Below are 16,906 nucleotides of genomic sequence, written 5' to 3' on the forward strand. Positions count from 1 at the left end.
CTGTGAGATGGGGCTAATAACATTTTATACTTCACAAAGCTTGCATCTCTAGCAGGAAGTGATACTTCTGCGTGTCTTTTAATCTGAACTGAGTCTTTTGTAGGCAGCATATGTAGGGGTCTTGTTTTCTTATCCATTCAGCCACTCCCTCTTTTGGTTGGAGCACTTAATTCTTTTCCATTTGAGGTACTTGTTGATAGGAATGTAGTTATTCCATTCCTTATTCCTGTTTTCGATATATATTTTTTTCTTCTTAAAGAAGTCCCGTCAACATTTCCTGTAATATTGCCTTGGCGACGATAAATTCCTTTAGCTTATTTTTGCCTGGGAAGCTCTTCATCTGTCCTTCAACTCTAAATTATAGCTTTGCTGGATAAAGTATTCTTGGTTGTAGATCCTCGGTTTTCATCACATCGAATATTTTGTGCCAAACCCTTCTGTCTTGCATAGTTTCTTTTGAGAAATCAGCTGCCAGTCTTATGGGTACGCCCTTGTAGGTAACTAACTGCTTTTCTCCTGCTCTTTTTAATATTCTCTCTTTGTATTTAACCTTTGGCATTTTAATTATGATGTGTCTTGATGTGGACCTCTTTGAGTTCCTGGTTTTTAGAGTTCTCTGAGCTTCCTGGGGTTTTAAGTTATTTCCTTTACCAGGTTAAGGAAGCTATTATTGTTTTTTTCTTCAAATAGCTCTTCAACATGTTTTCCTTCAGGTACCCCTATGATCAATATTTTTACCTTTAATAGTGTCCCATAGGTTCCTTAAATTAGTATTATAGTCTTGCCTTCTTTTTTCTTGTCATCCTGATTGAATGTCCTTGCCTTTCCCATCGTCTAGATAGGGCATTTGATCCTCTTCTTTATTCACTTTGTTTATTCCATTTATTATACTTCTTATCTTAGATAATGTGTTCTTCATTTCTGACTGGTTTTCTTTTATAATTTCCATTTCCATTTTTATGGGTTTTTCTTAATCTCTTTGTTGAATTTATCACTGAGTTCATCTACACTTCCCATAAGTTCATTGAGTATCTTTATAACCAGTGTTTTGAACTCTGCATCTGTTAGATTGCTTGACTCCATTATATCTGGATATCTGTTCTATTCTCTCATATGGTTTCTGCTTCTTTATCTTCCCATTTTGGCTGCCTTTCTGTGTCTGTTTCTACTAAGCAAAGCTCCTAAGTCTCCCCATCTTATTAATATGTATTTGTGTAGTCCAGTGGCACAGTCCTGAGAGGGGTTCAGCGGCAGGCCAAATTTAGCCCAAGCCTCTCTGGGGGTGCTTATATAGTTGCCTCAAAAGGCCACATCAGAAACTGAGGCCAGCTGCCACCAGTGTGAGTCTGGGCGCTGTTCAGCAAGGAACACCTCACTTGTGGAGGATAAACCTGGATGTGGTTTGGTTGGGGGAGGCAGGGTTTCAGGGAATTCTCTGGGTGGAGCGACCTTTGTCATCCAGTTTAATGACATCTTGGCTATACCGGCACTGTGTCCATGCACTGGGAGTGGGAAGGGCTCAACAGAGGAACAATGGATACTGCTGGCACTTCTGTACGAGGAGTGGGTCACTCCTCGCCCCACACTCTGACAACTCAGTGTTCCCCTGTAAGTTCCTGGTGCCTCTTGTGCAGCCAAACCAGCCCTGGTGCTCAGAGTGAGCAGGTCTGTCAACATGAAAATCTGTTTGCCGACACAACCCCTTTAAGAGGCTTCTGTCACTGCCGCAGCCTCTGACCCACTCAGCTGCTTGGGACAGGGCAGGCTTGCAGCCTCACCCCATCCTACTTTCTGCCATTGCAAGGTGATTTCTTAGATTTCTCCCTAGTTGTATGACTTGTTCATCTAGATCCCAAGAGATTTTTCCTTGCTGTTTGCTCCTTGGTTTTGCCACAACTTTGATTTGGTAGCCAGAGGGAAAAACAGAGCCTCTATCTTCTACGTCATTTTTTTTTTTTGCCCATTCTTTTCTTTACTCATGCCAACTATGTTTAATTTTCCCAAAGCACCATATTCTCTTGTACTTGTAAATGTCTGTTTCTATACTTTTTCTTTTGGTTAACTCCTGATTTAATTCTATGTATTACCATATTTCTATTTCCTTTTCAAATAACATACACACATACACACACACACACACACACACACATACATTCCTATATATTATTGCATATTTATTTATTTATGGGCATTGTAGGCAATAAAGCCTACTAAAACAATTATACTTCTCATTGAAATTCTATATTCCTTGAAGGTAAGGGCTGTGTCATAGACTTTTTTCCTCATCCTGAACATATTGTGAAACCAATTTAGAAAAATAAAAATAGTTTAAACTTTTGGTGAGTACATTTACCTAAAATGAAGACAGTTAAACAGTAGTGGTTTAATGTGCAGGCTCTAGAATGATAAAGAACTGAGTGAAGCTGAAGCTTGTTATTTACTAGCGATATGACTTTGAGTGAGTTATTGATCCTCCTAAGCCTCAGTGTTCTCATCTATAAAGCAGGGAGCATGATAGTGACTGAACATGGAATTTCTATAAAATACAGTGGCTGCCACTTAGTAAGCAAACAACAAATTCTAGGGGTTATTATTAATAAACATTCTTCGGTGGAGAATGGAAAGCCTGACATGCTTACAGCCTTCTTCTCTGCTGATACTTGATTGACAGTATTGCAAATTATTTAAATCGATTAATGCTAGAGAATGAATGTTAGAGAAGCAAACAAAAGTGATTATTTATTTTGCTACTCTATGTATTAGGCTGGTAAAAATACTGTAATCCGTGAGCTAGTATGTGACTGAGTTTTCGAATTTATTATTACTCTTTTGGAACTGGGAAGACTATGAATTGCAGGCAGGAATTGTGAATTCAAATGTCCTCGAGGCCAAGCAGCTACTGCTAATGAATGAAGCCAGCTAATGGGACCGGGTGAGGAGTGACAGGGATTGTGGCACATGGGACAGCCACGCCCCTCCCATGGGACCCCTGCCACTGAGCTTTGGCTTTGACAAGACAGGATTGCAGAGCCAGCCATATCTTCCAAGTTTCCAGGAGAAGTTGAAAATCTAGAGTTTTTTTTTTTAATGGAGTTTCCTAATTTCTAGAAGTTGGCAACTAATTCAAGCATTGTTTTAAAACACTGAGCAGGCCAAAAAAATCATGTCTGCAGGCCAGAGCTGATTCATGGGTCACCAGCTTGTGACCTTTGATTGGAGATATCATTAACATTTTCAAGAAGCACATAGAAATGTGGTCAATTTTAGAGTTTAAAGGGATGCTAAAACATCACACGAACTTTGTCCAGTGTAATATGAACTACTTTTAATATCTCATCTAGTCAATTTGCATTAAACATCGGCTAATTTTTTTTAAAAAGCTCACACAGTATATTTTAATTCCTTTATCCTTCAGCAAATTCAGCACTGAGTTTCAGCCTGATCTGATTTCAGTCTTGACCTCTTGTGGAAACAGTCCAGGGAGTTCCTAAATAAACTTCATTCTCCTAACAGCTTTCTGCATGATATTAGCTGCAGCTCAACAGGCAGATGGCAGTAAGAAATTAACTTGAACTTCAGCAAGGCTGAGGTTTCCATGGGAACAGAGGAAGCAGCCATAAAGCCTGGTGTTTGAACTGAAAACAGACTCCCTATCACCATAGTTTTAGAAACCATTCTACAACTCTCCCTGAATACATTTAATTTTCCCTCCTAAAGTCTTTAACTTTAGTTAACAACAAGATAATAAATGATACTCAGGTACATGCTTAAACAGATTAAGTGTCTGCATCAGATACTAGAAAGACAGTATAAGCATCTAAGTTCTGGAATTTGAAAATCATTAATAAGCTTTAGCAGTCTCCATCCCAAAAAGTATGTTCTTTACTAAGTGAGCCCATGACATGCAGAATTCATTGTTTTAATCTTCTTTTGCTATAAATAATAGACATTCAAATAAAGTTGATTTTTCCGTCAATGTGTTTCTTTTTAAGGAATAAAATATATTATTAATATGGATTTTGTCTGATTTTCCAGGCACTTAACATCTGAGGGATAAGCAACTGTGAAGGGTATTATGCTTTTCTAAATTAATGATTAAAGAGCGTTCATTTTGCTTGTGTCTGTTTTATCCAAAGGTGAATTAGTCAGAAAGCTAAGATTCATATCCCCTTACTTTCATTGGCCTCTTCCAAGGCCCTGGGGCAAGACTTCATAATGTTTACATGGCCATATATTTTTGTAAATTTTTGTAATGTTTGTTAAAGGTATTTTAATTTCAGTGGTTAAGACTGCTGTCTCTTTCCACTCAGATATCTCTGCATCACAATTCTCTCCTGTTGAGTGATGATGAAATGGCTGCAGGTAGCTTTGGCGTCTGGGTAAGGGGAAGTTGAGTTGGAAATATATTGAGTATGGACTTAATGGGATATATTTATGTAGGTCACAGTTTTGTGAATGAATATGTTACTGCCCGTTGTCCTGTCATAGGAATAACTTCTAGTAATATTCTCACTGTCCACTATGTGAATTTACATAGCACCGTGACATAAATGTGCTAGGTCAGAGACTGAATTGAGATATGACCATGTCCTGTGGTGCTTGGCACCCTGGGATATGGGTGTGGGGGAAAAATAGGATTAAAGAGGAGCCAAGAGCAAGTCTATGGAAAATTTTTTCCATCATTAGACATGTAAAATTATAAATTTGGTTCTCAATGAGTTCTAGTCAAATTGGAAATTCTAGCCTAACAGAAATAGTCTTGATAAGGCTATGTATATAATTATAAACATACTGTGCAGTTTTTATGGGAATTATGCGATACAGAATTTATTGAAATTCCTGTGATTAATTTTCCAGTTGAATTAACTTGAAATACTGATGACAAATGTAACATAAAACTCAATACATAACTACAATAAGAACGTTGATGACAAAATGGTTAATGAGAACTGTCAATTCAAAGAGTGTTTCAGATGGGTCATTACTAGTGTAACTAAATATAGGACACTCATACAAAAAACTTGATAAAGGTTTCTCTAAATTTGATAAAAATCTTAAAAATGTAGATGACATTATCAACAATGAACTTTAAGTTGAAAAAACTTTCTGATCTATCAATAACAAAAATCAAGATTTTAATATTATCGTGCTAGCAACTCTTAATAATGATAGTAATAAATACTCCTCTCCCACAAAATCTCCTGTTGGTCTAAGATCAAAACAATTACTATTATTACTGTTGAGTTTTTATAACACAATATATGTATAAGGTTCAAATTAGTCCATTTTTATTACTCCTCATTTAATAAGCATTGTATTCCACATGAAAGTTATGCTTGATAAACTCCCAATTATATAGTCAACCTCACACATGCATTGATGCATGTTTTTTTGAGTAAGTCATAATGGTTCAGAATCATTTTAATTTCTTTCAAGCACAGGTGTGTCTCTAACCAAGGTCATAATATGCACCTGGTAGCTTCTAAATAAACAATGATAGTGTAGTGATTGTAAAAATAAAGAAATAGAACTTGAATGACTTCAATGATGTTATTTTTAGTGCAAATCAACCTTAGAACTTTGCAGAGTTTATTTTTTGGAAGCAATTTTTCATGTGTCCCTTACCTTACCCCTCCCCCCATTTTAAAGAATATAATAATGTAACAAATTATTAATTCATCATTAAAATTTGTGATTTTTCTTTTAGCATTCTAAATAGAGATTCACTTTCAAACCCAATTTTTATTTGTAATTTGTAAAAGCTTCAGGCTCAGTAAAACTCAGCTCTACTCTTGTTCTCATTCTTCCTATAATGGCAAAGTCAGTATTTTTTTAAAGGTAGAATTTACAGAGAGTAAAATGCAGAAATATTAAATGTATAGCTAATTGAATATTTATATAACTGTATAAACATCAGCCATGAAGATGCAAAACGTTTCCGTCACTCCAGAAGAAAATAATTTCTAATATACACTTTTAAGAAGTCAACATATCTACAAAACAATAATATTTTTGCTAAGAAAAAGCATTATTCAAAGAACACAAACTCTTAGTGATTATAGTTACTAAAATTAAAATTTCAATAGAAAGACTGGAAAATAGAGTTAAAGAAGTTGCTCAAAACATTGAACAGAAAGACAAAAAGATGGAAAATACGAGAGAAAAGATGAGACATAGAGGACTGCCAAGAGCAAAAACTCCAACAAATAGGAGTCCTAGAAGAAAGAAAATGGAGGGGAGGAAACTGAAAGAAATGAGAATTTTTAGATTTCACATTACCCAGAATATCAATGATTCGGAAGTGTTATCTCAGTATACTTTTTATTTGCATTTCTCATAAGAAATCTTAAAATTTTGTAAAACAAATATGATTGAAAAATTAAAGAAATTAAAAATAAATCTGTTAGAAGTGTATTTGACCTGCCCTATAGATTGGTTAAAACAATTTGTTCTGGATTACATTTTACCATTGTCATTCATTCATTCATTCATTCATTCATCCATCATTCTGCACTTACTTGGTGATAAGCGATGGCAGTGCCAGTCTAAAAGAAAAGGACTGATTCCTACTCTACATCTAACCATAATACAATGTTATAGAGCTATAAAGAAGTAGCTATCTCAATGTTTCTCATTGTTATTAAATAATGTCTTTTTAAAATAAATATAATACTTTATCCTGGATTTAATATACTTTCTGAATCTAATGATTCATATATTTTATTCTAAACAATTCTAGCCATTATTTTTTGAAATACTGCTTCTCCTCATTTTCTTCATTATCTTTTTCTAATTCCTAGGAATTATTTTGTAGAAAATTCATATTCTCTTAACCTTTCTTTAATATTTTTTCCTATTTTCCTATTGCTTTATTCCATACCATTTCCAAAGATCTATCTTTCAGTTCACAAATTCTCTCTTCACTTGTTTCTAATCAGTGCTTAAAATAAATCATCCTTTGAGTTTTAAATTTATGAGTACAACTTTCTAGTTATTCTTTTCTTACTCTTTCATATCTGTGTGTTCTTTTTATTTTGCTATTTATTTTATTCTGTTTTGATTTATTATGACTTTAATTTTTAAAAAATTTATTTTATAACCTTTATCCGATAGCTCTGTTAAATGAATTTCTGGGGAGCCTAATATGATTCTGTGTTGCGTCTCTTGAATTTTGTTTAGGTTGTATGGTTTTTGCATGTATTTTATATCTTTGGATTATAAGCTCATTTTTAGAAGGGTTTATCTGTGGAAGTCCTGTGAAACTTGAATGGATGGCATATCTTCCAAAGAGATTTTATATTTGCTTCTTCTAGATGTCCAAGAGGTCCTAGACTCAATTCTAGGTTAGTTTCTTAGCTTGAGAGGCCCTGGATCATGTGTATGTTGTTTATAAATTGGATCAGGCTTTCGTTTACATATTCTCAAGGGTGGTTCACCCATAATCCCCAACCCCGAGTTGAAGTCAAGACAACAAAGCTTCCTTATTGTTTCCTTTTGTACTGGTGGTAGAATATTTTTTAATTCATCCTTTCTCTGTGGGAGTAGTGTGTGTGTGTGTGTGCTGTGTTGTTTCTTGTTTCCAATTCTCCACATGGCACAGGCCCAGGGCCTTGATTTCTTGTACTAAAACCCTAGTTCTAAGTTTCTTAGTAGCCATTGCTCATTATAACTTTCTACTGGACAGTCAAGGGTCAATTCATGAGCTTACTGCTCTAGTTTTATGTTTCTTCTCCATTTTGCCTCCTGGAGAATTTCTTTTGAACTCAGCTATGCATGTGAAGAATATTTTTCTATATTTTGTGTGGCATTTATAGGAGTTTTGTAGCAGGAAAGTTATTCAGTCTGTCAAAGCCTGAGAAACTGAAATTGCTATTCACATTATTTTTAAATGGCTTTAAAAATCAATGTTCAATTCTAAGAATTTTTCAAAACCCTACCTAAGGATTCTTATACCTACTTTGTTATGTTGAGATAAATATGTTATGGGAACACAGAAGAAAAGGTGACTAATTTTGACTTGGTTGCTAAGGAAGTCACCAGAAATGTGACATTTCAGTCAGATCTTGGAGGATGAGAAGTTTAGTACACTTATCTACCACCAACTCTAAGTCTTTAAAGAATTACACACAATGAAATTTAGGGTTAGTTTTTGTCTAGTCAATTTACCTCATTTTATATGTTATTAGATATAAATATTTTAATATGTAATGTCATCAAGGTTATTATTAATCACTGATTTATAATGCCAGCCAGGGAAACAGATGCTTTATCAATAAAACTGAGATGCAAAGAGGTTAAATAACATTTTCATTCATGTAACAAAATGAGTGAGAGGACTAAATTTAAACTTAAGTGTAGCAGCCATGAAATGAGCCCTTCAGGGAGCTTAAGCGACCAAGGGCGCCAGCTGTTGTGCTCTAAAATCCACTGCCATGTTTGCACTGAACTAAACTTCTCATCTGCTCCCAGCCAGTTACTAAATATGGCAGGGATAGTAAGGAAAGCTTTTTCCTGGGATATCCAGGACTCTTCTGTTGGCCTCACAAACCTCCTAATGGCCTTGCTAAATCTTCCTTGGACTGAAGGGCAGCCTGCAAGCTTCTACCTGACCTTCCTTCCCTCTCTTGACTGCAGGTCAGACTTGCATTGTGTTCTGACTACTTTCCCAGCATTTTTTGGCTCCCTCTGCATTTTCTCTCACAGTCATTTCCCTAGTGAAATCATTGTATCTTTAATTCCATCCTTCTTAGAAGATACAGACTATCACACTACATTTGTCTGACCTCAAAACCCATGCTTTTACAAAAAAACTAAAAGTAGATTAAAGATCTAAATGTAAGTGTGGCCAACTATAAAAAAACTGTTACAAGAAAACGCAGACATAAATCTTTGTGACCTTGGATTAGGAAATGTTATTTTAGATATGACACCAAAAACATAAGCAACAAAGGAAAAAATATTTATTAGACTTCATCAAAATTAAAAACTTTTGTGCTTCAATTACAGCATTAAGAAAGTGAAAAGTCAACATACAAAATGGAAGAAAATACTTGCAAATCATGTATCTCATAAAGGACTCCTACCTAGAATATATAAACAATTTTTATAACTCATGATAACTTAATTATAAAAGAGAAATGACTCATTGAAAAAAATGGACAAAGGATCTGAATAGACATTTCTTCCAAGAAGATGTACAAATGGCCAATATGTACATGAAAAAGTGCTCAACATCATTAGTTATCAGGGAAATGCAAATTAAAACCACAATGAGATATCACTAGGATAGCTATAATCAAAAAGTTGTATAATAACAAATGTTAGCAAAAATGTGGAGAAATCGAAACACTTATACAATGCTGGTGGGAATGTAAAATGGTGCAGCCACTTTGGAAAACATTCTGGTAGTTTATCAAAGGTTAAACAGAATTATCATATGACCCAGCAATTCCACTTCTTGGAACATTCCCAAGAGAAATGAAAACATATATCCACAAAAACATGTACGTGAATGTTTATAGTGGTATTATTCATAATAACTAAAAAGTGGAAACAACCAACTGATGAATAAACATACAAAATGTGATATAGCCATACAATGGCACATTGTCTGTCCATAGAAAGGAGTGAAATACTAATACATGCTGTGACATGGATGAACCTTGAAAACGTTATGCTAAGTGAAAGAAGCCACACACAAAGGACCAAATATTGTATGATTCTATCTATATGAAATGCCCAGAATAGGCAAATTTATGGAGATAGGAAGTAATTTAGTGGTTGCCAGAGCATGGGAAGTTTGGGGGATGACTACTAAAATGTATGGGATATCTTTCTGGAGAGATGAGCATGTTCCCAGTTAATTGTGGTAATGGTTGCAAAATTCTGTTAATAGATCAAAAAACATCAAACTGTACATTTTAAATGGGTGGATTGTATGGTACATGCATAATATCTCAATAAATCTATTATCCCCCTCCCAAAAAACAAAACAAACTATGCTTTTTAAATTCACTGTATCTCTCATTTGACATTTATCATAGAGCATCTTGTCTTATGGTTATTTTTTCCCAATAAAAATGTCGTGTCATACTCCCCAAAGAGTGATGATCTTTGAATTGTGGGGTTTCTTCCAGATTTCTTTTCTTCATTACATTTTTCAAATTTACTCCAGTAGACATATATTACATTTATGTTTGAAAATGACATTATACAGAAATGAAAATGTAATTTCATGAACAAATTAGCTCCTCAAAGGAAAAGTCTGTGTCCCTTTCTGGATTCTTCTCATGCTAGTACAATCTTTTACACATAGTAGGTGCTTAACGATAATCTAAATATTGATAATGGCATTAGGGGTGAATTCTACTATGATTGTCTTTGGGTCTTTGGTAACCTACGTGAATTTGTTATTGGTAATAGAGGTCAGATAAAGCAGATGTTACTTTGTGATTATACCTTAAAAGACATAAAAAGTATTTATACTGAAAGAAAAAAAGTTTTCACTTGAATACCGATTTCAATAGCAGATATTTTAACAGTATCGTAGATTTAATCTTAATATTCATTTTCAAATGGAATTAGAAATGTCATTTAGGTCACATGACACCCCCTCCTCCTAGTTACTCTGTGGAAGCTGCCTTAGGGTGGCGTCTCGTGATAGTATGCTGTATTTATATTGGGAATTATTCACTTTACCATGTTTCTTCACAATGACAAGGTCATCTGCTGACTATACTTTATTAGCCCTTTATCTCCATTTGCCTTCACTTTTCTTTGCAACTTCTCTTCTGTCCCTTCCTTTTTGGAAGACAGGACAGAAGGGATGGTCAGCTGGCCTGTACTCGGCACTATTTGCCAGGCCGTTTTTGTCCTTTCACTCAGAAATCTTGTTTGCTCCTCATAATGATTCTGCTGAAATGTTGCCATTTCGACCTCATTTGAGATGAGGAAACTGAGGCACAAATTGGAAGTGGCAGAGTCTTGACTGAGACTGGCAAGGCAGCTTGGTGTGTGGTTAGGAACAGATCTGGTGCCGGGCTGTCTGGGCTTGGACCCAGGATTTACTGCTCACCAGCAGTGTGACACCCCTCTCTGTCTCCTGGTTTCCTCATAGTGATAATAGTCTATCTTACAGGGTTGGAATATGGAATGAGTTAGTCAATTATTTGTAATGCACTTAGAATAGTGCCTGGCACTATGCAAGTGCCATTCAAGTGTTTTAAAAGTAAATAAACTGAAAGCTGTCTGTCTCCAAAGCCAGTAATGGTGGAATCTCAGGCCTGCTTTTTGTTCCACCCCCCAACTGAAGCAGCAGAATTGGACAAAGCTAAACTTGGACTCTGAACAGGGAACAGAGACTTAGCTGCTAAGGTACCCATGGACTTCCAGCCCTGTCCTACCTCTCTTGCCAGCAGCCATTCTAAAATGCGAATCCATTTGCCCTAAGTTAGCTAAGAGTATTGAGCTATTAGGTACCCAGCACTGGGCTTACCAGTGGATGCCCATGCAACAAATCTCCACTGTGGTCTGGCATAACCACCTCATCCCCATTCCTGGGGACCTGGCCTGCCTCTCCCATACTATCATTCCCACTTGGTTCCTTCCTCACCACGCTCCAGTCACACTGACTGGCCTTCTGTGGGCTCCTTGATCCCCACTAAGCTCATTACTACCTGAAGGCCTTTGCATCCATCTGGAATTTCCCCAAATTGTTGCATAGTTAACATCTCTCCCATTCATGTCACCTCATCACATTGTCATGTCAGCAAAGCCTTCCTTGATCATCAGCAAAACAGAAGGCATGCTCAAATAGGGGTGGCTTAGAAGAGTGTATTATGAGACCATTAGGAAGAAGTGGGCAAGGTGGGGAAACCTTTGCCACTTCCAGGCCTGGGGAAGTGGGGCGTGACAAGAAGAGACAGGGAACCTTCAGGAAACCCCAAAGAGGCCCCAGACAGAGCTGCCTGCATTCTTTAGCAGAGTGGTGCTGCCAAACCCCTGACTTTCCCAGTAAGGGGCAGCAAAAAAACAACTTACTTCCTTCTCCTCCCGCCTCTCTCCCACTTATGGAACCTGAACACACAGTCAGTTTCCCACGTGGAGGGTAGAGAAGTAATCGAAAGTTAGCCTACACTCTCTTCCCAGGTCATAGTTTATCTTCGCCTCTTCTAGCTTAATATATATTAATTATTATATATATATTCTAGCTTAATATATTAATATATATCACTTTCTACAATTTCTAGCTTAATATATATACACATTAATATATATATATCACTTTCTACAATTACCTTCTTTTGTTCTACGTTTACTGTCCCCTCCCCTCCAATGTAATTATTTTGAAAGCTAGGGTTTCCAGTTGTTTTCTTTTTTCATCTCTGGGTCCTCAGCAACTACCTCAGTGCCTGACGCACAGTAGGTGCACAATAAATACGGATCGAATTAATTAACAGATTGGGACACAGGTTACTTGCCTGGAGAGAAAAAGGCTTATGAGGGTCATCTTTCCTTTTTTTCTTACAAAAAGATCAGGTGACTGAACACTCCCTGGGTGCTGGGTCAGAGGGCTCCCCCTCTTGCCCCCATTTCTGCAGCTGGAGGGACAGCAGGTGCGACCTCCCGCCTCGCTGCGGCAGCGCCGGCTCCTGGGGGATGTATGTATCCCAGACAGCGCGCGTCTCCCAGGTGTCTCCCGATGGGCTCGCCCCTCCGCAGGCGGCCCGGCGCCGGGACGTGAGGGGCGGCTGGCCGAGTCTCTCTCCTGGTACCGCTGTGGGCAGGGAGGGAGACACCCAGCGCTCATTCTCGGTTATTTTTAGTCGGTAGGTTACACTCCCTCCCTTGTCCCCCTCGCCCTCGCCCCCCGCCCCCGGCAGGGGCGGAGCGGTCAGAGAAGGTGGGGAGGAGAAGGTGGGGAGGAGAAGGAGCTCCCTGCGCCTCCGCGCTCGCTCCCGCCGAGGACTTGCCGCGCGGCCGAGCCCGGGCGATGCTGGGAACAGCTGCGGCGGCGCCCTCCAGCCGCGAGCGCAGGACTCCACCAGGACCTGCGCCGGCGGGGGAGGGGCAGGTAGGGGAGGGGAGAGCTGGAGGGCAGGCGGGAAGGGGCGGGGAGCGCGCTCCTGCGGCGGCGGCGGCGGCGGCGGCGGCGGCCGTCCTCATCCCGGCGGCCCAGCACACGAGTGGACTCGGGGCTTCGCAGATGGCTTGTCCTGCTCTCGGTCTGGAAGCTCTTCAGCCCCTGCAGCCCGAGCCGCCCCCCGAGCCCGCCTTCTCCGAGGCGCAGAAGTGGATCGAGGTAGGTGCCTGCGGTTGGCAGGGGCTCCGATAGCCACCTACCCACACACACGGACGACAGGTCCAGCCTCCCTCCCCCAGTTTTCTTTTGCCAGCTGCTCCGGGTCACACGCTAGGGCCTCAGGCGAGCTGCCGTCTCCTGGCGCTTTTGGCACTGGAGTGCTGGGCGAGGGTGGTTGCGAATGGGGGACACTGCAGTCTCGCTGTGCGTGTGGGGGCCAGGAAGCGATCCCCTGAGCCTGCATCCCTCCTCCCCGCCAGCCGTGCAAATCTCAGCTCTTGCCGCTTCCAGCCGCTGCCAAGGGAAGCGCAATGCTAGCAGAAGCGCCGCAAAGGCGCGGCAAGCGCGAGCCTCCAGAGTCCTTGCGGACGCTGCGTCTTGGGGTCCTGCTCCCTGTCCTACCTTCAGTCTCTTGGACCCCCTCCTTGGCTTTCCGGAACGGAGTTGGCTGTGTCTCCACTGAAGTAAATATCCCCTGGAGCCTCTGGCTGTTTTCCTGGCACCCGGTCAGGCGTGAGGCTGGCACAGCGCACAGGTCTGGGGAGCCTGCAAGACCCCACCTGCAAGCGCGCCATCCGTACAGACGTTGCCCAGCCATTAGCGGCCCCTACTCCATCCCGGAGGTGGCGGGCTTCTAGGTGCTGGGTACCAGGCCCCGTTGACATATTTTACTCCTTAAATGACTCGGTGGCAGGCCAGGGAAATCACTCGAGCTCTCGGCTCAGTCCAAGGAAGCGCTTCCTGGGTGATCCTGATTCTCGATGTCTATCTCTAGTTGCAGCTTGGTGGCCCTGTGCTCCCGAAATGACGTGTCTGTGGGTGTCGAGACGCTTGGAGGGCGCGAGGGGGGAAAGGTGACTCCCTATGATGGGTACAATGACCCTGTTTCTCAGGGCAGCCTTTCTTGAGGCTTAGTGGAGGGCGAATTTGACCCTCTTTTCCTCAGTGACAGGCAGCCCTCTTTGGCTGATAGTTCAAAGGAAGAAATGTACCGCTAAGTCATGATCCAGCAATGGTGAAGCCCGTTAGTAATCAGACTGTCACTTAGTGACATCCCCCTGTGGCACCGTAGGTCTCAGGATGCTGCTGGGATAACAGCTACGATGGCACAGATTTAAACCTGAGCTGCCTGCGGAAACCACACTCAATGCTGTTTTAATGAATGCCCCACCAAAGGCCTGCACCTTACATGGTTTACCTTCTCCATGTAAGCAAAAGAGTTAGGCAGAGTTTAGAAACATCTGTTTAAAAATAGGATTAAAGAAACAGAAAGATAAACCCCAGGCTCTGTTGCTAAAAGCCTCAATCATGTCTCTCATAATTTGATAGCTCATGACCAGCTGAGAAAAAGACCTTTTTATTTTTGATATGTAGCTGGAAAGGCTTGGGATGTGACAGGTGCTCTCTCTGTGCTGCATACTTGGGCTCACAGGACGCACAGGAGACTTTGGTAGTCACTGGCTTAGTTGAGAGTTGGAGACTGTATTTTTCATGTTCTTGAACTTTAAAATTCTCAGGAGAGATTTTGGATGTGGATGGTGCTGAGGGGAGTATATAAGAACAGAGCAATCTTAAAATTCTTGAAAGCAAATGGTTTATTCCCGATTTCCTTAATTGTGAGTAACACTGACATACTTTACTTTAAAAAATGTATTGTGGTATAAGTTACACACAGGGAGGTGTACAGATCTTAAGTGCATACCTCTGTGAATTATGACGTATGTATATACTACTCTAGCCTCCACTAAGATGTAAAACATCTCCTTCAGCCCAGAAGATCACAGTGTTTTGAAGTGGTGGTATATTTCAATCTAAATATTATGTAGTGCAGAATATCAGCCTTTGTTCTGGTTCCACAGGTTTAAAGGAAACAAGGGCTTCCTTAAGAAAGTAGAGTCCTCTTAGGCCGTATAGACAGTTAGGCATTATTTTTGATAGTTTACCAGGTACACCAATTTGAGAATGTGAAAACCGGAATAGGGTGTGTGTGGCTTTATGACTAAGGGGCAGTGGCATGTGCATTATTGAAGCGGCCTATCTTCTTTCAATTGAGGAGTTTGATTTCACAGTAAGGAGAGCTTCCCCTCCCAGGCAGTATAAAAAGGCATTTGCTCCAAGGAGAGATAGAGACTTCCCTCCCTTTCTTCCACGAGGTTCCTCTTGAAATGTAAATGTCTTGTCTGCAACCCCGGGGAAACCAGGAGCAGTAACAGATGGTTTTGTGGTGTAGTTGTGGGGTGAACAAAGATTCCTGGGCCAATAGAGCACTAATTTAGTACTTAGTGTGAGCTGCATTCCCGGGGGGATTGTTATCTGGAGACAATTGCACCTCCTTTGTCTTCGGCAACATCTTCATTGGCAGAGCTTTGTTTTTCGCTTTTGTCCAGTAGGTGATTAAATTTCCTACAATCTTTTTTTCTTTTTTCTTTTTTCTTTTTGAGTAGTCAAGAATTTCATCCTTTCAGAAAAATGTTCCCTTGGGTGTAGTGGGTTAATAAACAAACTTGGCCACTTGTCTCTCCTCTTCAATGCTTAGTCTTCCTTGAGTCAGGGGTTACTGGGCAGGAAATGGTGGCCTGGGAACCTTGCTTGCACCTCACTCCCCACCCCCAGCTTTTGCCTTAGCTGGCAAAGGTGAAAGCCCTAATGGAGGTCACAGACCAAGTGGGGACAGTTCTGTAACACTTCCAGTGACTTTTTATAGCTGTAGGAGCAGGCTGCATGCTTAATGTGGGTTTGGGGAGACTCCAAAAGGAAACAGCAAACCTCGAGTATTAACTCTGGCTATCAGCAGGCAGGGCCCTGACTAACTTCCCTCCACATTTCCTTTTCTAGAAGGCCTTCCTAAGCAAAGGAGCGGTAAGTACAGCACAGTGGTTAGGAGGTCAGACTTTGGGGCTGTGGGCAGCCTGGGTTTGAGTCCTGGGTCTATTGCCTTCTAGCCGTATGACTTTGGACGGGCTGCGTTTCCTCTCCTTTAGGTTCTAAATATTATCTTTGAAAGCTAACTCTAGTCTTTCACAACAACAAAAATAACAAAGAGATATTGTCGAAAATATCTGTTAAAACAGGAGTACTAATAATAGCTTACCTACCTCATATGAGTTCTGTGAGGATTAAATATATTAACATTATTTAAAATGCTTAGAATAGTACTTACTACTTAGGAAGTACTGTATAAGTAATGATTAGTATTATATTAACATTAATATTGCTACTACTATTATTTTTACTACCGCCATTACTAGTGCTATTACCATCACCACTACTCTCATTGCTAATACTACTATTACTGTTGTTGTTGTTGTTGTTTTTGTTGTTAATAATAACCAGGGCTGATTTTGAAAGAAAAATTTTAGAACCCTAAGTTACTAGCATAAAAAATATAATTCAATTGCCTACTGATGTCATTTGGTTATCTTACCTTATTAACTCCAGATACTTGGGCTAGAAGTTCAAGTAGATGGTATGTATTACTCTAACTTGCATTAAAAGAGACTTAGGGATAGGAAAATCTGTAATATTTATTTGTAAAATGATCCTGGTTGTCCATTAAGGCTTAGAAAATGATGCCTCAACATTATGTTGAATACTTGACACATAGCT

The 16,906-nt window shown here is 39.8% G+C and overlaps 1 protein-coding gene across 1 annotated transcript in view; it reads left to right on the forward strand.

The window, feature by feature from the left end:
- The first annotated feature begins 12,675 nt into the window (after positions 1-12,675).
- LOC120588009 (LIM and calponin homology domains-containing protein 1-like) overlaps positions 12,676-16,906 on the forward strand; it is a 240,320-nt gene continuing 236,089 nt past the window's right edge. Inside the window, exon 1 of the mRNA XM_039845101.1 lies at positions 12,676-13,300. Within this exon, the coding sequence (XP_039701035.1) occupies positions 12,992-13,300 (309 nt within the window). The 5' untranslated portion in view covers positions 12,676-12,991. The remainder of the gene's footprint in view (positions 13,301-16,906) is intronic.

This window comes from Pteropus medius, unplaced genomic scaffold (assembly GCF_902729225.1).
Source record: "Pteropus medius unplaced genomic scaffold, Ma_sr-lr_union100, whole genome shotgun sequence".
NCBI lineage: Eukaryota > Metazoa > Chordata > Mammalia > Chiroptera > Pteropodidae > Pteropus > Pteropus medius.